The sequence below is a fragment of the Phyllobates terribilis genome, unplaced genomic scaffold, assembly GCF_046119375.1.
Source record: "Phyllobates terribilis strain yellow unplaced genomic scaffold, ASM4611937v1 Scaffold_8__6_contigs__length_399053987, whole genome shotgun sequence".
In the NCBI taxonomy this organism is placed as follows: domain Eukaryota; kingdom Metazoa; phylum Chordata; class Amphibia; order Anura; family Dendrobatidae; genus Phyllobates; species Phyllobates terribilis.
In genome coordinates, this window is record NW_027362768.1 from 29,628,713 (window position 1) to 29,650,387 (window position 21,675).

Genomic DNA, 21,675 nt, shown 5'->3' on the forward strand with positions numbered 1-21,675 from the left:
CATCATGTGCAGCCGATCTGCGGATTGTGATTTATATACAAGACACAAGGAGTCGTCCTTCTGTCCTACATTACACGGGAATTGAAGCGTTCTGTAGACATGGTGGAGTAGATGTAGTGTCACAATCTGTGCACCTCACTCAGAGAAAGGAGGGAACCCTCTCCAGAATTTCTCTCCCTTGCCCTGCCCCAGTAGCTGCTATATCCCCTTACCATTTTGCTTCCTTCTTCCTGGGTATTGTGACAACACTATTGCTAACAATGGCAGGCACTTGCATTGAGATGACACCTGCTGACATGTACATGCTAGTATGGCTGTCCTCCGGTCACCTCCAGTGACTCCGCATGGTAAGTGTGTCACAGCTGCAGGAGATTCAGCGTGAGGCAATTTAAAGAGCTGATAGTTCTGACACCATTCCCCCCACATGTTGATCTTTTGGGTTTATCTACCTCATGTGGGGACCTGACTGGGCCAGGTAACATGTATGAGAGGTAGTTGGATCTCTTATATTAAATAACTATGTAATTATATATACTAATTTGACTGGAATGGTTAGGATAACGTGCTTTACCTGAATCTTACAGCCCCATGCAGCCCGATGTACCTCACTGCGGCACCGGATTGTGGTGTAAACGGAGCGTCAGTCCGGTGGGAGCCGAGTGCTGGGGCAGTGTTGTATATGGCGGTATTCCATGGGCCTGATGGCAGTGAAGCTTCTTGTGTTTCATCAACCACCTCATGCTCAGTGTCTAATTTAGAGTGCGGACAGCTCTACAATGTCACTGTCACAGCAATGGATGGCAGCTGCCACAGCATTACAACTAATGCCACAACAGTTACAACAGGTCAGTGTGTCTAAGATACGGCTATAGACAAGCATGAAAGTGTACAATTTCTTAATTGTCTCTTCAGAGAGGAAGAGGACTTGAACGCTATAGTGGGACCTGTTGGAAGTAGTGATCCTACAAGTCATTATTAAGGACCCTTTTACGAGCCTTGCCATATGACTTATAAAAGACAAATCAGAATCTCAATTTGCAGACACATTGTTTCGGGGTATTGCCCCTCGTCAGTACAAAGTATGAAATCTGATTTGGCTGGGTGAGAGGCTAAGACTGGGATCTAAGGGGTGAGGTTTCTCCCTGTGAAGAGTGACATGCATATTTAATTTCCCAAAGAAGCATGCAAGGCGTTTAAGTCTCCTCATACTGGCGTGCCAGACCTGGCATGTCACTCTCCACAAGGATAAACCTAACTCCTTAGAACCCAATTTCTTAAAGACATTTTTTAGGTTTTTGAAGCATTTCAACTGAAATAATACCATATAGCTCCATGTAACATATGTAAAACCATGGGTCAATGCAAAACACGCAACAGCATGGACTTGTTCCAATCACTGCTTGATGGTAGATAGAAAACTGTATTCCCATCTAATGGGTGTAATGTTCCCTCTCTATAATCCATTTGAAGCACTGACTAACAGATGACACTGTGGCCCCGGTTCATCAAGACTGGCATTGTTCACAGCGGTGTTGATGAGGAGGCGCGCTGGAGTCAGAGGCGCCTGATTCATTAAGATCATTAAGAGGCCGATGCTTATTAATGAATGAGGCTCATCTGGAAAGTGGTGAGCGCCTCTGTGTGCGCCACACCACTAATCTTAGCACAGTCAGCGACTGGAGTAAGATGTATGGCATAAGATATGCCACAACTTGTCATGAATTAGATGAGCGGGTGTCGTCTTGCCACAACCCGCCCTAGCTCAGCACATTTTGGCCAAAACTAGTGGGAAAACACCAAAAGTCGCTACATTTTTAGCGCAACCTCGCATTGTACAAAAAAGTGCAACTTTTTAGAGAGTTTTATTCACAATTTCTGAGGTAAACACTTTGACCAATCAGGGTCCTTGACTTATGTTTGCACTTTTATTCTGTTTTACCAAATTGCATATAGCATTGGTACTGGTGCAATTTGCCAGTAGAGTGTGAGGGATGGAAATCAAAAAGCCTGACATCATTACCCTTGTGAAACTGAGCAGAGAGCACAGGACCTACAGTATGCCCGCTTACACATGCCGATCAAATGGATACTATGGATTGAAGTGACCCATGAAACCGCTGCAACCCTAGGAACTGCTAAGTCATGGGGACAAAATACTGATGTTATTCCACCTTTCTAATCACTGCAGTAGTCATATCCTTACACCGCAGCTTAGAAATACCAGCCTTTTATTCATGGCCCTAGATGAAAATGCTTTCTAATAGATTACAAAACTACGTATAGGGTGTGAATGTATGTAAATATATATACAGTACAGACCAAAAGTTTGGACACACCTCATTTAAATATTTTTCTGTATTTTCATGACTATGAAAATTGTACATTCACACTGAAGGCATCAAAACTATGAATTAACACATGTGGAATTATATACTTAACAACTAAAAATATGTCTTATGTTCTAGGTTCTTCAAAGTAGCCACCTTTTGCTTTGATGGCTGCTTTGCACACTCTTGGCCTTCTCTTGATGAGCTTCAAGTGCTAGTCACCGGAAATGGTTTTCACTTCACAGGTGTGCCCTGCCAGGTTTAATAAGTGGGATTTCTTGCCTTATAAATGGGGTTGGGACCATCAGTTGTGTTGTGCGGAAGTCAGGTGGATACACAGCTGATAGTCCTACTGAATAGACTGTTAGAATTTGTATTATGACAAGAAAAAAGCAGCTAAGTAAAGAAAAACGAGTGGCCATCATTACTTTAAGAAACGAAGGTCAGTCAGTGCGAAAAATTGGGAAAACTTTGAAAGTGTCCCCAAGTGCAGTTGCAAAAACCATCAAGCGCTACAAAGAAACTGGCTCACATGAGGACAGCCCCAGGAAAGGAAGACCAAGAGTCACCTCTGCTTCTGAGGTTAAGTTTATCCGAGTCACCAGCCTCAGAAATCGCAGGTTAACAGCAGCTCAGATTAGAGACCAGGTCAATGCCACACACAGTTCTAGCAGCAGACACATCTCTACAACAACTGTTAAGAGGAGACTTTGTGCAGCAGGCCTTCATGGTGAAATAGCTGCTAGGAAACCACTGCTAAGGACAGGCAACAAGCAGAAGAGACTTGTTTGGGCTAAAGAACACAAGGAATGGACATTAGACCAGTGGAAATCGGTGCTTTGGTCTGATGAGTCCAAATTTGAGATCTTTGGTTCCAACCACCGTGTCTTTGGGCAATGCAGAAAAGGTGAACGGATGGACTCTACATGCCTGGTTCCCACAGTGAAGCATGGAGGAGGAGGTGTGATGGTGTGGGGGTGCTTTGCTGGTGACACTGTTGGGGATTTATTCAAAATTGAAGGCATACTGAACCAGCATGGCTACCCCAGCATCTTGCAGCGGCATGCTATTCCATCCGGTTTGCGTTTAGTTGGACCATCATTTATTTTTCAACAGTACAATGACCCTAAACACACCTCCAGGCTGTGTAAGGGCTATTTGACCAAGAGGGAGAGTGATATGGTGCTACGCCAGATGACCTGGCCTCCACAGTCACCAGATCTGAACCCAATCGAGATGGTTTGGGGTGAGCTGGACCGCAGAGTGAAGGCAAAAGGGCCAACAAGTGCTAAGCATCTCTGGGAACTCCTTCAAGATTGTTGGAAGACCATTTCCGGTGACTACCTCTTGAAGCTCATCAAGAGAATTCCAAGAGTGTGCAAAGCAGTCATCAAAACAAAAGGTGGCTACTTTGAAGAACCTAGAATATAAGACATATTTTCAGTTGTTTCACACTTTTTTGTTAGGTATATAATTCCACATGTGTTAATTCATAGTTTTTATGCCTTCAGTGTGAATGTACAATTTTCAAAGTCATGAAAATACAGAAAAATCTTTAAATGAGAAGGTGTGTCCAATCTTTTGGTCTGTACTGTATATTGTAAATAACATGTGATATTTCAGATGCTTTTGTTGCTGCTATACTATTCTTGCCTCATTCACAGCACCGTGCATGCCCACCAACGTTCAAACCAACATGGACTGCTCAGCACTGGACCTTGTGAATGTTACCTGGTCTCCTGGCAGAGGGGCAGTATCCTATGCAGTGGTGGCCAAAGGGAATAATGGACACACTCTGTCATGTAACACAACCACAAATATGTGTGCTATCGAAGGGGTTCGCTGTGGATATAATTATTCAGTGTTGGTTACATCCTGGAACGCACAGTGCGGTAGTGATGCAGCCACCGAAGTTACTATTGCGACAGGTGATCACATCAAATACCATCTGAGCTAATGCAATTACAGGCTGATCAGATATCTAACTTCTAATTATTGCTTAGGCCTCATTCAGACATCCCTTATTCTCGGACGAGTGCTATCTATGTTTTTCACGGATAGCACTCATACCTATGATAGCCTATGGGGCTGTTCACATGTCCAATTTCATCGGTCCGAGTGTTCCGTGTAAAAAACCTGACACGTGTCCAATTTTGATCCGACGGTCTGATCAAAAACGGCAACGCAAGTCTGTGAGTCCATGGAAAAAATTGGACTGCACTCAGGTGACATTCGAGTACAATCCGATTTTCTTACAGTGTCAGAATGGAGAAGGTGGAGAAACTTTTTTTTCTCTACATATGAGAAAAATTGATGACACTCAGATCACACTCTGATCAAAGTGTGATCAAAATAATCTGTCCATTTTATTTGTACGTGGAAAATACTGACGTCTGGATAAGCCCTTATTCAATGACAACACAGGAAAATGCCCCTGCCTCTATACTGGGGTCTGTGCACATACTAACACAATTGGGTACAGTCATGCCGGTGTTCACAGTATCCCAACTATTCTAACTGGTGTCAGACTGCTAAACTCACAATGGGCCACTGAATCATTACTGCTAAAATCATGGAGAAAGATATAGAATACATATATCCACATACTCACATCACCATGGATGGAAACCACAGGCTCCACCCTGACGAGTTTATCTAATCTAAGTCAACTTGTATCAGATCTTTACTCCAGCAAATTTATGACAAATGGATATAAGATAACTTGTATTGAATAACCAATGGGGTTTACTGCATATCAGCCCATATGGCAGGATTGCATTGAGGGTTGAGAACATGGGAATGGAGACATGTGAACTGACTGATGTAGTGATCAGCATTGAACACTATCACCGCGGTGAATTTTTAGTGTTTTGGCTCTTCTTGCACCAAACATATGTAGTTGGAAGTCAGTGGTTAGATTAATATGGATCCCAGAGCACAGTCCCCTCCATCTGCAGCATGGCATGACAATGCTTATCACCCCATCGGGCACCCACAGTCATCACTCCTGATCTGTGCACATAATACACTAATCATCTCCCAGCTGGAGATGCCACTGACTCACAGGCACAGTGCCCTTGTGGCAATCAGAGTGCAGTGCCATGCATAGGGCCGGGAAGAAAGGAAAGTCTGCTTTTGTGGGCTGCATTGTGTCTGCTGAGACAATGTGCATGTCCTGCCTCTCTGAACAGGCGCTTCACTTGAATGCTGGGTCTGATTGTGCCTGATTGTGAAGCGAGGCCAGGTAGTGCTGCTGCCCCTGTGGATGGCTCCTACAGTAGAGTGGCTCCTCTACCTCCCTAGCCCCATCGAGGTCACAATTGTTATTCCCCTGTTGGAAGTCCTAATAACACTGACTCAATCAATATAAATGAATAGATCAGTTTTAAAGCTTCCGCGTATAACCTAGCCTCTATGACCTTTTCAGTATTGAATGTGTCTTCTTTATATGCAGTTCCATGTACTCCAGATGTGGTGGAGGTGAACATTGACTGTTTGAAATATGAAGCTCTGGTATCCTGGCATGAAAACAACATGTACCCGACCTATCATACAGCAGTCGCCATTGATCCCTTGGGAAATGAGCTTTCCTGTGATGGCTTTGACACCTCTTGTCAAATGTCGGGTTTTGAGTGTGGATCGGAGTACAGCTTTCATGTTTATTCTTCTAACCATCAGTGCAAGTCATTAAACAGCGCAGTCCACAAATCCTGGACAGGTCAGTACTTATGGAGACAATTTTAAAATATTGTTAATAACATGTGCAGACAGATCTATTTTTGGAAGGCAGGTGTTAGGAATTGTGATTCCGTGCTCCCACGTGGGAATGGAGCAGGTCCGGTGATACGGTCTCAGGTGCCGCCAATGTCCTGACCCTGGAGGCAGAGCTACTACGCAATCACGGAGACTGTCCCAATCTTATGGAGAATCACTCTCTAGCGTTGTAGGATGTGTGAGGACACGGGATGCCGTGTCTCTCACTGATTTCCCCGGTTGTCAGGCAATGCAGGACGCTGCTTTGTCTGGCACTAAGCAGTGGTGGAATTATGTTCATTCTGCTGTGGAAGCTAGCAGGGAGTGGCTGTCTGGGGATGATTGGGAGGTATTCAACACCTGGTCATTAGGCGGGCTATATAATCCTGCTCCCTGCTCGATTCTTTGCTGTTTATGGGTATGTGCACACGATGCAGAAATGCTCAGGATTTTTTCCTGAGCGTTTCTGCATCTCTCTGGCAGGAAAAAACGCATGCGGATTGTACATGCGGTTTCCTGCCAGGGACATGCGGAAATGAAGCGGTCTTCACTTTCATTTCCGCATGCGGGTTGACAAGCGCTTCCCAAGCGATTTTAGCATCACTTGGAAAGTGCTTGTCAACTTCACACTATATAAATCCATGCAACCGGCATGGATTTATATAGTGTGTGATGTCAAAAAATAAAAAATAAATCTATACGTTACCATCTGATGGCCCCCGGTGTCTTGCTTCATCGGTCCCGGCTGCCGGCAGTGAAGACTGTAGGACCTTCCGACGTCAGCGTCACGTGACCCGTCACATGACTCTGACGTCAGCGAAGGTCCTTCATTCAACCGCGAAGTGCGCGGGAAGCCGGCAGGACGCAGCGCGGGCCGTCAGAAGGTGAGAATATATATATTTTTTATTTTATTCTTTTTTTTTTAATGGTACCTGGGTCTGGATGAGAGTCCTCTCATCCACACCCGGGTACCATCCGCACATTAGACCGCATGAAAAGCGCATCAACATATACAGTGATGCGGATTCCATGCGGTCTAATGCAAGTCAATGGCGGCAAAAGAGCAGCGTTTCCGCAAAATTAATTGACATGCTGCGGATTTTTGACCGCAGCGTTTACGCTGCGGAAAAATCCGCATCATGGGCACAGCACATGCGGATTTCCATTGGGGAACATTGCTGCCCTTCTACCATGCGTTTTTCATGCGTTTCCGCGGCGTTTACGCAACTGCAAAAACGCAGTGGAAACGCATGAAAAACGCATCGTGTAAACTCAGCCTATTTCAGTTCCTTTGTGCTTGGTGGTGAGTGGTGCTAGCATTAGTGTTGCTATCTTTTCAGGGGTTTTCTCATTTTCTCCTCTGGTTACACTTTCTGGGGTTCTTGCAGAGGTACTCACCAGGTGCTTGACTAGGCACTAGCCACATCACCAGAGGCCAGCTCTCTGGCGACAGTGGGCCTGGAAAGGGCTCTGCTATAGTCCCCCTTCCATTTACTGGGAGCTGGGTGAAGAGTATTGCCAGCCCTCAAGGGTTCACCTAGCTGGGCAGCTTGTGCCAAGTATGCCTGTGGCTGCGCCTTTGCTGGTTTGGTGCCAGTCTTGCTGGGTCCCTCTGCAAAGCACATAACAGCAGGTTTGGGCCTAGAATAACCCTCAGTTTACATGGCATGCCAAGTGTGGCACTAGAAAACTAAAATTATGGACATTGGTCTGCAGTGCAGAATCTTTTTAGGTTCATGGAGTTAATTATTCACACCTTAAGGCCACAGCCCCACTATCAGTATTTGGTCAGTATTCGGTCAGTATTTTTTCTCAGGAGTGGGAGCCAAAACTGGGTGATAAATGCAGAATTGGTGACTTGTTTCTATTATACCTTTTCTCTGATTGTTCCTCACCTGGTTTTGGCTCCTACTCCTGAGAAAAAATACTGACTGAATACTGACCGAATACTGATAATAGGGCCGTGGCCTTAAGTTGTTATCCCACCAACAACATTCACCACTCATCCACAGCATATCTGCTAAATATATAAGTTGTGGGAAACTGACTTTTGGGACCCCAGTGATCACAGAAATGGGGGCTCCATATTCCCCATATAAATTAAGCTCTATAGTGCATGTGTGACTACCGCTCCATTCACTGTCAGTGGGAGAAATGGTTTCACATGTACTACCGCTCCCATAGACTCATAGAAGTGAATGGAATGGTTATCATGCATGAGGGCTACCGTTCGGCTCACACTGGACTTTTTTAACCTCTGTTCTTAGGAACGGTGTAGGACCCTTACCAGTCATGCCTTTATCCCCTGCCTTGTTAGTGTTAGGACACATCCTTTCTTGACAACCCCTTTCTACATCCTTTAGCAAGACATATGGAGGTAATGGAGATGACAAGGGCTAGTGATCTATTTTATCTGTTGCTAATATAGGTTCTTCAGCAGAAAGTGATGATTTATGCATTACATAGGAGTTCTTAGCTGCACTGTTATTTTTTTGTGTGGAGATTGATCAAGCTGAAGTCATTATATACTGCGATAATTACAGATGACATTATTATTCCTACAGTTATATTCCAGAACATACTATAATTATTCTGGCTTTTCTCATTTATTTCTGTGGCCTCCCAAGATTATTACCCACTAAGCCATGCACACTCCTATTTTGCCTTTTCCAAAGTCTTGCCCTAAATGCACCAATGGTTATTATTATTCTCTTATCACAGCCCCATGTCAACCAAGAGATATCATTACAAATGTGCAATGTGAAAACAATGATGCCTTAATATCATGGACAGACAGCAAAGGAGCCCTCTACTACCTGGCCACGCTGTCTGGAAACGGGAAGATCTCCGCATGCAATACTACCACTACACAGTGCTCATACCCGAGCTTACAATGTGGACAGTCCTACAATGTGTCCGTAATGGCAGTAAATGATGTGTGTGACAGTGCACTCTCTGCTGTAAGCTCATTCCAAACAGGTAATTATGATATGATGTGTATTAAAGGGATTGTCTGAAATAAAGGGGTTTTACAACGAATAAAAGTATTTTTTTAATCAATAGATCTTGGAATGATAATAATTTCCACAATTGGATGTGCTTAAATAAAATGTTCATGTGCTGAGATAATCTTATAAATGTGCCCCTGCTGTGTACTGTGTAATAGCTGTGTCTGACTGTACAGGAACATGGTCTGATCATACCACATCTCCTGGGCAGGGGAGGAAGCAAAAGAGTATACAGACATTACAGTAGGGGATCACAGTTAAATGGCTAAAAATAACAAAAAAAAACGTTTTTGCTTTATTCCCAGCTCCATGTCAGCCGCAAGGGTTGAGTATCGATCTTGACTGTAGTAGCCAAACTGCATCCATGGTCTGGGTAGAGAGCGATGGAGCCCGGATTTATACTATAACGATTGAAGGCATCAATGGCGCTGTATCTTCATATACCACAACGAGTACCTTCTTTAACTCCAACGTACTAGCTTGTAGTCAGACTTATGGGTTTTCTGTTCTGGCAATTGGTGGAACATGCAACAGCTCGAAAAGTCTTACTGTTTATGAAATCACTGGTAATTGTCTTCAGCGTTTAAATGCATGACATTGGTCTGCAGTATTAGTAGTTATAAGGGACTAGATGGAAAATACCACTATTCTATAATAACATTATAAATATATTTGGGTCACATTCAATTGTTTAATCATTTTTATTGTTTTCCCAGCTCCCTGTGCTCCACTCAATGTCTCACATACAAGAAATTGCCCAACTTCGATGACTTCAGTGACGTGGTCCCCAAGTGCTGGAGCTATTATGTATAATGTAACCACCACTGAGACTGGAGGGTTGGAGATATATTGTCATAGCCCCAACACCGACTGTTCGCTAATGGGTTTAAGCTGTGGATTGTCATATGATGTAAAAGTGGAAGCTGTAGGACAGAAGTGCAGTAGTAACACCAGCTCTTCATTGCTCCTAAAGACAGGTAAGATCCGCTATCCAGTAATCATCTGTCTCATTAATTGTTTCTTGACACCATATAAACAGCTAATGAATAATTCGCTACCCTGGCCATAAACAATCGGGGCAATTTTTCATTGTTTTTGCCAAAAAACTAGCGTGAAAGACTTTGAAAATAACATGGAGTTGCGCAAAAAATTTGCTACTTTTGGAGTTTTCACGCCAGTTTGAAGCAAGTCCTGCAAAATAGGCAAAGCTGGGGAGCAGCCAGGGTAGTAAGGGCATCAATATTGCCATCGTCTCTTATTCCAGAAATTATACTCCAGTCCCTGATTGGAGTAACATTTCTGGAGAGGTGCATGGAGAAGTGCACCACTAATAAGATGCACTGAAAATGAATTGGGCCAACGCATTTTAGAGCAAGGGAAATTGACATATAACAAAGAAGTCCTACAACACAGTGAGTATGAGCATTTTGTGACAGATATGATCCAAAATCATTTCAAATATGGCTCAATACCACCCAGCTTGTCAGGGGCGTAATGATTGCAGAGGTCGTGATCGGGCCTGAGCAAGTAGGGGGCCTGCTGACGCCAATGCAAACTTCAACTTCAGGATGTGGCCCAGGATAAGCAACATACATACCAGGATGGATAACATATTTCCCAGGATGTGCTTAGGATGGGGGACATATATATATACTAGGATGCGGGACATATATACCAGGATGGGGGACATATATATATATGTATATATATATTTATATACCAGGATGGGGGACATATATATATGTGTATATATATATTTATATACCAGGATGCGGGACATATATACCAGGATGGGGGACATATATACCAGGACGGGGAACATATATTACAATAGGGGGCCCAGGATGGGGAACAGTTATACCAGGATGGAGGTCACATATACCAGGATGAGGCCAGGATGGAAGACATTTATACTAGGATGGGCCCAGGATGGGGGACATTTATACCAGGAAGGTGCCCACGATGAAGGACATTAGTACATAATGGAGGAGGGGGGTGCAACACGTATGTCCTTATAGGATTTAGAACGCTACAAGGCCCATATATTTGACCAACATGTGGGGCGGGGGGTCCAGGTCCAAATTTTGCAGAGGGCCCATTGGACTCTAGTTACTCCAATGCAGCTTCTAACTGCAATCAGATTTGTGCATCTTGCAACTAGAAGTTCCACCCTTGTCTCTGGGCTAGGCTTAATAGCACATTATAGACCTAAATACACGCTGCTAACACTAATATAGCTCAGTTTCTTCTCAATAATTCGGGGGCCCATGCCTGACTTTGCTGACTTCACCCCTTTGTTTTCATTACCTCCTGTTATGTCTATTGATAATGTAGTCAGGTTTTCAGTTACTGTTCTATTATTACTAATACAATCCTTTCCACTGGCGGACACAGACAGAAAAGGCCCCGGTGCAAGAACAATACATGGGCCCTTTGCAGCCCAAGAGCTCCTAAAAATGCAAAATTGCACCTGCTCTGGAGGTAGAAATGGGCCCCTTTACCCTTTACGGCCGCACAGGTTGCACCAATGATATGTCCGCCCCTGATCCTTTCCCTGTCTCTTTCCTTTTACCACATACTGAAAAAAACAGAGAAAACCCCTGTATTGTTCTCTACTATTCAAACAACCTCTTTCTGCCTGTTGTGTCTCCACATAAGGGAATGGAGGTGCAGCTGAGAGGTAAGATGCTGTGCGATTTTGTTTTCCTTACCGCCATATCCAAAATGGGGAGCAGACAGGACCGGCGCAGGCTCAGCGTCCGTAGACTTGAATGTAGAACCACAGCGAGGTGCAATTCAAGACTTGGTTTATTGAAAACCGGATGCAGAATAATCCTTGATGGTACAATACTGTCGCTTTCTCTGAAGCCGCTGACGTCGGTTGCTGCTGGTCAGAAATTGATGACTTCTTTAGCCCAATAAGTGGTTCCTGCCTCACAGCAACTCTGGCGATAAAATGGCTGCCAAGAGCAAGTGACCCACCAACTGCCATGCGAAGCCACGCCCAGTTTGAACCAACTTAATTGGAACGAACGAGAGTGAGCGGTGAACAAATACTGGCCAGCAGATGACGACGCAGCGATAAAACATTTAGCAGATAACACATTCAGAACTCATTTCCCAATATATGCAAAACAAACAGCCGAACAGCAACCATTTCTGTGGGAACAGCACACTGCCCATATTTTACCGAAACAAGTTTACTTTACTCTATACGTTCATTATCAATCTAATTTCTAGCTAGAACCCCATAAGTTATAAATACTTTTTTCTTTTCTTAAACGATCTCATTATTGTCATTTTTACCGGTGTTCTTTAAAAGGGAATATTAAGTCAGATAATGACTTATTATTTAAATCAGATTTTTGCGTTCATTTCGTTTCCCAATGGCCACTGGAGCAGTCATACTTCCTGTTCTTTTGGAAGTCTCATATGACCGGCAGGATTACAGATAACATCTCTATACACTGCTGACCCTGCTCTCCCTCTCTTCACAGTGACGTTTTCACATGCGCATTAGATGCTTCAATACAAAAGATAGGGCCAGAATCAGTCTATTGCTGCTAATGTACATGAGGATTTCCTGAAAACCCAGGAAGTATGAATCCAGAATAGTGTGAAAATGGTCAGTGTGAAAATTGCAGGATTTCTCATTTTTATTTTTAATATAGATTGTGGTTTAGCAAAAAAAAATATTGCTAATAGTTTTTAAAAATACAGTTAAAGGGAATCTGTCAGTAGGATATCCCCTCCTAAGCCGTCTCTATGGGCATGTAAGTCATAGGAAGCTGAATATAATGATACATTGATATCTGTAATCTGATGTTTTATTACAGAGAAATTTAGCTTTTCTTATATGTAAATGAGATAAGATCTATGGGGCGGACACTGATCTGTATGAGATCTGCTTCCAGAGATTATTATAAATAGGAGGAGGCATTACAGGTGTGATGTGCAATGGCCGCTCTCTGCTCTCCTGATCTCACTGCAGAGTTGTGTGTGATTATACCTGACACATCTGCAGGTTCCTCCCAGCTTCAGCCTCCATCTCACAGGCAGACAGGACTGCAATATTGTTACAATACAGCGGAGCTGTGTGTGATTATACCTGACACATCTGCAGGTTCCTCTCAGCTTCAGCTTCCATCTCAGGCAGACAGGACTGCAATATTGTTACAATACAGCAGAGCTGTGTGTGATTATACCTGACACATCTGCAGGTTCATCTCAGCTTCAGCCTCCATCTCACAGGCAGACAGGACTGCAATATTGTTACACTACAGCAGAGCTGTGTGTGATTATACCTGACACATCTGCAGGTTCCTCCCAGCTTCAGCCTCCATCTCACAGGCAGACAGGACTGCAATATTGTTACAATACAGCGGAGCTGTGTGTGATTATACCTGACACATCTGCAGGTTCCTCTCAGCTTCAGCTTCCATCTCAGGCAGACAGGACTGCAATATTGTTACAATACAGCGGAGCTGTGTGTGATTATACCTGACACATCTGCAGGTTCCTCTCAGCTTCAGCTTCCATCTCACAGGCAGACAGGGCTGCAATATTGTTACAATACAGCAGAGCTGTGTGTGATTATACCTGACACATCTGCAGGTTCCTCTCAGCTTCAGCTTCCATCTCAGGCAGACAGGACTGCAATATTGTTACAATACAGCAGAGCTGTGTGTGATTATACCTGACACATCTGCAGGTTCATCTCAGCTTCAGCCTCCATCTCACAGGCAGACAGGACTGCAATATTGTTACAATACAGCAGAGCTGTGTGTGATTATACCTGACACATCTGCAGGTTCCTCTCAGCTTCTGCCTCCATCTCACAGGCAGACAGGACTGCAATATTGTTACAATACAGAAGGAGTAACCAGTGTGACACATGTAACTAACACAATACAGTACAATATTAGCTGTGAGAGCTGCAGCTAATTTTCTACTGTATTGTGTTAGTTACATGTGTCACACTGGTTACTCCTTCTGTTATTTAAACTAAGTTATAGAGACCGATTCTCAGGGAGATCAGTGTCCGGTCCATAGATCTTATCAGCTCATTTACTTACAAGAAAAACATGGATTCATCAAGAATAAGACATTGGATCACAGATATCAAGGTATCATGGTATTTAGCTTCCTATGATCTACATGCCCATATAAACGGCTTAGGAGGGTTGATTCTACTGAAAGATTTCCTTTAACCCAAAAACTTTATTTAAACAATAGGTAATTTTCTGATGACACATTCATTTTAAAATGGTTGTCCACTACTATAATATTTTTAGAAAAGTCATCCATATCAGATCAGTGGGTGATCTGACTCCCAACACTCCAGCTGATTAGCTGTAGAGCCTCCAGCAGTCCACAGTGTATGGAGGGGATCAGCACAGCTCCGTCACACTGATTAGTGGCCACTCCCAGGTATGGCAGATCAGTTCCCATTCAGATGAATAGGGGCTGATATGGATATGCCATGCTCTAGAGTGGCGGTAAAACAGTGTGATGGAGCTGTAGTATTTGGTTTGTAAACTGTTTATATCTGGCCACTGTTGAACCTGGTAACAGATGAGCTGAACATGGTGGGTGTCGGACCCCCAATGATCTGACATTCATTACCTTTACTATGAATAGTTCACCAGTATCATAGTAGTGGAAACCCTCTTTAGTAAACCATGATGAGACCTGAAACACAAATTTTTATTTTTATACCACCCTACCTAACAGCTGCGTGCGATATGGCTCCTGAAGTTGCAGGGTATGTTTGTAGATTTATCAAGACCCTAAATACTACACTTCTATCCATGTAAATGTTCTGCACAGCACGGTCTTTGGGAAGGGTTGTGCAGGCGCAGAAGACGCAGCATTCAGTTTTATAGCTTGCGAGGGCAATTATTTATCCATCCCCTGTACACTGTTTCACTGGTAACATCCTGTATATAGTGTGAAGGAGTGCAGTCGAATACAAAACCATAAGAAATAAACAAGGGGGCGGCGGCCATCAATGTGGCACTCGTGAATCCTAGATATTTACCTGATCTCTGAATATTGGAGTCCGCATTGGAGATGACGTTGTGAGAGACTTTCTGTAACACATTTGGCTCTGTTCTCTTTCCAGGCAATGTGGTATGATTGTGACTGGTGTCATTTAATAACAGGATTTTCTAAATGCATCTTTTACTGTTCCAGTCTGAGATTACTTCTTCGTGTTATCTATGGTTTATCGCTCTGAAAAGCAGTGATCATCTCCTGATGAGGTTATCATTTTTGTAGCCCCTTGTCTACCAAACAACACTGCTGTGCATATAGTCTGTGAAAACGACTCTGCCGTGTTATCATGGGAGGCAAGCAGAGGTGCATTGGACTATGTTGCCACGGTGAAATATGGTGAGGACGTGGTGTACTCCTGTGCCACCGAAACTACAAGCTGTGTTGTGTCAGACCTAACCTGTGGGGCATCTTACTCCTTCTCAGTGCTGGCTAAGGATATGGAATGTAACAGCTCGTATACTACACCCATTGGCTTTGGTGCAGGTAAGTTTCATGTATATTTAAAGGAAGAATTAATAAGAAAAGGTAGAAAAAAAATATCCCAGCTGTTTCCCTAAATCTTTTTCTTTTCTTTGATCCTACTCTGTCTCATATAACAATTAAAACTGAGTATTATATTTAGAGATCTTCTCTGTGTGTGACATCAGCTCAGCCATGTCCTCCTTCCTTCTCCTCAATGTCTTGTGTCTGGCAGTAGGACAACTGGCTGCAGCCGAACTCTCCACTCCCTGCCCTAAATGCAGCAGCACAAAACATTGCTAAGCCCCACCCTGTTGGTTAAACCCTGCCCACTGAAAGAGTTACCAGTCTAAAATAGATCGGCATGAGATTCACCCATGTTCTCTGCAGGATTTCTACAAGGTTGTTAGTTTCAGGATCATGCAGAGACTCATGCCAACTGAAGCAGTGAGGATAACTATATTTCATCTTTACCTTTTATCATTCATTTCTAGATTTTTGTTTCTTTAATGGTTGCATTGCATCAATATTTTAGGCAGCAGATCTTGCAGGCGATCCATAGGAGATGCAATAATTGTGCTACCTGAAGGTGAAGCCACTGACGTTATCTTGGTATCCTGGGGACCATTAAGGTTGGCAGAAGAGGTTCATCAGGAATGTTTGAGATCTGTTGTGTTACTGTGATGTCTCTTCGACCTTCTACATGTTCTAACTGGCACCCTGAAGCCAAGTGGCACATGCTACCAAGCAAATCTGCAGCAGTTCTCCATACAATACCTGTGAATACGGTCTTTGTTGAGGATCTGACCTCTAACTATACAGTAAAAGTGATTCAGAAGTGTGCACAATATTCCTCTTTCTAAATGAATTTCACTACCTATCGTACTCTGAATAGCAGCACAAGCTGGCTGCGATGTCCATTAGGAAACCGAGGGCTGTATAGTCACATCACATTATACACCACTGACTTCTGGAAATGGAAGCAGATATATATCCAGAAATTAGAAAAATGTCCATAGCAGTCTCAGTCTCGAAACAAGGCATATTGCAAAGTTTATCTGCTATTCAAAGAAAAATCAGTATAGAAATATGATACCTGTGCACTATAATAATTGATATTATTCTAGGTACACCATAAGCATTATTTACCAATTATTCAGTAGAATCCCCCTTTATTAACATGCTTCCATGTATTTTTATTATTTGTCTATAGTCCCTTGCTCTCCAAGTGAAGTGGAGACGTTAATATACCGTGGTAGTGTAAAACCTCAGGAAGTGGAGATAACCTGGAATGGGAGTCACTGTGGCTCCGATTATATGGCCACAATCCAAGGACAGATTGGAAAGGATCCAGAATCTACGTTTGTTCTCAATTCTTACTGGACTTCATACATGGACTTTTACATCCCTGTGCCATGTAGTTCAGTGTATAATGTTACAGTAACTGCCCGGAACCCGTCAGGACCCAGTGATCCAAGCAGTCCCATAGTCGGCTACACAGGTCTGTATGGCGAGGTGTACGGGAGCTTACGTGTTTCATTTATGGTGTGTATCACTGAGTAAAGAAATAGATATTCAATAATCCCCTGAAAATACTATTTGCCTGTATGTATGGAAAGTCACACTCCTTTGTGCATTTTAAGGAGATGTCTTTCTAAAATCTGCAAAGCACTGATCCACCCAATAAACCTTTTTTGGGTCTAATAAATGACAATGTTGCACTGAGATTTTACAAAGTTGGATCCCTGCTCCACACTGCTGCTGGGGATACAGACACATGAAGAGTTTTTCTATGAAGGATTTTCTTTATTTTAAAAAACATGGCTGATTTCTCCAAACACAATGCAACTGTCTGCAGGTTGTCTGTGGATGTATCATGGCCCCATCCACTTGACTAGAGCTAATCTGCAATTACACAAACGACCTGTAGGGGTGGTGCTATTTCTATAAAAGGTTCAATATGTCCCTTTATAAAGGGAGTCTGTCAGCGTAAAATGGCTGTTCAAGCCAAGCACATGTGCTCAGTCTGAACAGTGCCGTGCACCTCCCCACCTACTTGTTTTGCATCTATTTTCATTCCCCTTTGCTGGATTGACGGCTCTGACATTACAGGAGTCAGGGAAGTTCAGTGGAAGATAGAAAACATGTAGGTGGGACTGTTTGTCCAAACAAGGCACTTGGTGCGCACTTGTCCTGGTCAATCATTTTCCGCTCATGAACTCCCTATAAGGCTGCGTGCCCACGATGCGTTTTTCATGCGTTTCCGCTGCGGAATTTCCGCAGCGGAAACGCATCAAAAACGCTTGGTAATCCGCACCCCATGGTCCCAAATGGCATTCCGCAATGTCAATGCACATGCTGCGGATTTTTCTGCAGCGTTTCTGCAGCGCTCATAAATCCGCACCATGTTCATTAATTTTGTGGAAGCGCAGCGGAATTGCCGCCATTGACTTGCATTGAGACGCATATAATCCGTGTCTGTACATTTGTACACGCGGATTATATGCGTTTCAATGTGCGGATGGTACCCTGTTCTGGAGGAGAGAAGACTCTCATCCAGACCTGGGTACCATTGTACGTATAAAAAAAAAGAATAAAATAATAAATAAAGTTTATATTCACCTGTCCGGCGGCCCCTGCAGCGCTTCTCCTTCCAGGACCTGAGATGACGTCGCGGTCATGTGACCGCAGGCTGTCTCGCGAGAGCCCGGCAATCCGGAAGAAGCCAGGACGAGCGCTGCAGCACACGCCGGGGCATCGGAGGTAAGTATAGCTTTATTTTTTTTATTTTTACGGTCACACTATATAAATCATGCTGTTTGCATGGATTTATATAGTGTGACCTAGTTGTCAAGCACTTTCCAAGTGATGCTATCGCCTGGAAAGTGCTTGTCAGTCCACATGCGGAAACGCATGCGTTAACGCATGTGAATCCGCATGTGAATACGCATGTATTCTGCAGGAAAAACACATGCACAATCTGCATGCGTTTTTTCTGGCAAGCGAGATGCAGAAACGCTGCAGAAATTTTCTGCATCGTGGGCACATAGCCTAAGACACATTCCCACAATGAGTATTTGGTGACTTTTTGATGTTGCAGCTTTTCTGCGGTATTTCTGCACCTTTTAGCTAAATTAGGTTAGTTGTGCTTTGTGTGTGTGTTTTTGACGCTATGTTTTTTGTCTCTTTTTTTGTCTGTCATGTTTTAAATAAAGCTGCTTTGTTTTTGATACTTCCTGGCATTTGGCTTTGAGAAAACTTTTTATTGATACAGTCATGTGCGGATTACATGTGTTTTGTACCTGTGAGTTTTGGGCAACTAATGCCAGTCTATATGGAAAATCCGCACAGAAAACTCCAGTACTCACAAGAGTAATTGCCATGTTGCGGATTTGAAACCCGCACTGCAGGTCAGTTTATGCTGCGTTAAAATAAAGCACAGCGGGCAGGAGATTTCTATAAATCCATCCACTTTGCTGGAACTGTAAGATTCAGTGTTTCTGGTGCAGCAAAAATACTCCGTGTCTAAAACTCCCCAAAAGCTCATCATGGGAACACAGCCGAAATATCCTACATTGTAGATGGAATTCCTGGCGCAGGTGAGTGAATGGTCCATTACTCGTAGTGACGCTGAGCTTGTGCTGATTTCATTCCACAGCTCCTTGCACTCCCCAAGTGAAACCAATTGAAATAAAGGATGGAAAACTCTTGATTTCATGGGACGAAACTCCATACGCTGACGAGTACAGAGTGGTAACGACGGAAAACAGCAACATCATTTGCACAACACCAGGACTTTCCTGTCAGGTCCCGTTGACTTCTAGCGCATTTCAAGTCATTGCTGTTAATCCATCAGGACAAAGCCCTCCGGCGGACCTTTCAGGTAACATAAATTAATAAACAGAATCCCAAATACATAATGTTGGTCGGCACATCAGCACGTACAAACGTGTGTGTGCCACCGCTGAGAAACCACCCCAAAGACCATGGAGAAACGGAGTTTAAGGTTTAGGAGTAAAAAAATATATCTTTATTAAATATATATAGTATATTAATACAAGTAAACAACAAACGTGTGCAATGGAATAAAAATGCGGAAACAGATGGGGGGCAAGAGACCCGGGAACACAACAAGCCCAATGAAAAAATGTAGAGGCTAGTCTGAAAACAGCAGATGCAGTGAATGGAGAGCCAAACACAGGGAGTACTGGTGGGCAAGTTTCTGTGTCATAGGCAGTGCTACAGCCATTACTCGGGTCAATTCCTTCACCTGGAGGATTATAGGTGTTGTGCTGAATTGCTACTAACCTCCCAGTGTATAGGGGCCTCCAGAGGGGTCTATGAGGTGCATGTTGGATTTGAACATATTTTACCTGGAAGACAAGTAGTAGTTATAGTTCTCTTTCCACATGTACTGTGATAACCATATCTCACCATAACTCCCTTTACCTGGGAAGAAATAAGAATGAAGGCCCCTATACGCATTATACGGTAGTTGGCATGTCCGGCTCACCATCTAATATGTATGGGGGCTTCTGGCCCTCCCCCAACCCATGATGTTGACGGAGAGATGTATGGGACAGTATGAATTCAGATATTTGAGCCTTTTATTTCTCAGTAAGGTAAGCGGAGTCTGCCAGCTGCTTCGCCTTTCCTCTTTTAAAACACTTGGTATTTTTTTCACACTTTTGGTGCATGTTTGGGGTCATCCCATTATTTTTTTCCCAAATGCAGCATATTGTAGGTGTAATGTTTTTATGTGCTTTTACTTAGGGATCTTGCACACGTGCAATTTTCTCGTACGAGTGTTATCCGTTTTATTCACGAATAGCACTCGTACCTATGATATTCTACGGGGCTGTGCACATGTCCAATTTTTTTTTTTCCTCAGACCAAGTGATCAGCGGAAAATAACGTACACATATCTGCTTTTGATTGAAGAGTCTGATCAAAATCAGCAATGCAAGTCTATGGGTTCATGAAAAAATTGCAGCACACTCGGATGACATCTGAGTACGGTCTGAATTTCAATGACTGTCAGAAAGGAAAAGGTGGAGAAACATTGTTTCTTTTTGTCTCCACGTACCAGAAAAACTGATGCCACTCTGATCAAAGTCTGATCAGAATAATTGGTCCTTTTTTCACATATGTGGAAAATATTGACGTCTGAATGAGGGCTGAGGCTTCTCATAGGATAAAAATGCATCATTTAAAAGTTAGTGTGTTAAAAATAAAGAAAACTACAAAAAACTCTTATAAAAAAAAACCTGCTCAATTCTTGGCTTGCTATACAAGTCTTAAAAAAAGCTGTAGAGTATCTCGGTGTGACAAAGAAATTGTTTACCTTAAATAATTCTATGAATCCTAATTGTAAAATGATTTGTGCTCTTTACAATAAAATACTAACAGATTATTTTTTTTTGGTAACAGGTTATAATTAAGTGATCAATTTGTAATTTCGAAGCCAAGAAAATGGACTCTACTGGAATCTTCTCTTTACTGTTGCTATGAAGCAGATAATTACACTATTGTGAAATCAGGGCTACTTTTGGATTATCATTTTCCAAGTGTTTCAATCTTATAATGTTTAAAAAAATTCAATAAATCTTTTTATTCAAGGCAAATGGTAGATTTTATGTAAAATAAGACTCCATTACATTAAATGGGTTGTCCAGGACTGGAAAAACTCCAGCTTGCTCTAAATCTGTGTTATAAATTAAAACAAACCTAAATATGTCCTGTTTTTTGTATTTTGTTTGTTCTTTGTTTGTAGACTCAATGTGGCGCGCACACAGTTTATTACATGCGGCACACTCGCTTCCAGGACAAGTCAGAATAGCAGAAACCACACTTCACATGCATTGTGCTGGCATCACAGCCCGCTCTGTACCCACCCACTATATCTCCTAGCAGGTCAATCTCTAGGTGCTGCCTTTATCCTCCCAAAACTTCTTCCATCATGCAAGTATCCTCAACCTACACCCTGTAGCTTTCTACCCACCCTCCCCACTTCATCCTTGACCAGGCTGAATATTATGTCATGTGTCCTGCATAATAACGATTATGAACAA

General features: G+C 43.0%; 1 protein-coding gene across 1 annotated transcript; it reads left to right on the forward strand.

The window, feature by feature from the left end:
- The first annotated feature begins 679 nt into the window (after positions 1 to 679).
- On the forward strand, positions 680 to 21,226 carry LOC141156639 (fibronectin type III domain-containing protein 7-like). The gene is made up of 9 exons (XM_073642829.1): positions 680 to 845; positions 5,782 to 6,045; positions 8,802 to 9,059; positions 9,394 to 9,654; positions 9,805 to 10,065; positions 15,368 to 15,628; positions 16,818 to 17,105; positions 19,263 to 19,487; positions 21,035 to 21,226. The coding sequence occupies exons 1-9, from the start codon at positions 680 to 682 to the stop codon at positions 21,043 to 21,045; spliced, it is 1,995 nt and encodes a 664-aa protein (XP_073498930.1). The 3' UTR covers positions 21,046 to 21,226.
- Positions 21,227 to 21,675: the final 449 nt, after the last annotated feature.

Excerpts from the sequence above, each read along its gene's own strand:
- LOC141156639 (XM_073642829.1), top strand. The coding sequence starts at position 680 with ATGGCGGTATTCCATGGGCCTGATGGCAGTGAAGCTTCTTGTGTTTCA. Across the intron at positions 15,629-16,817 it reads ACCCATTGGCTTTGGTGCAG|TCCCTTGCTCTCCAAGTGAA; the intron begins GTAAGTTTCATG and ends ATTTGTCTATAG. Across the intron at positions 17,106-19,262 it reads TCCCATAGTCGGCTACACAG|CTCCTTGCACTCCCCAAGTG; the intron begins GTCTGTATGGCG and ends TTCATTCCACAG.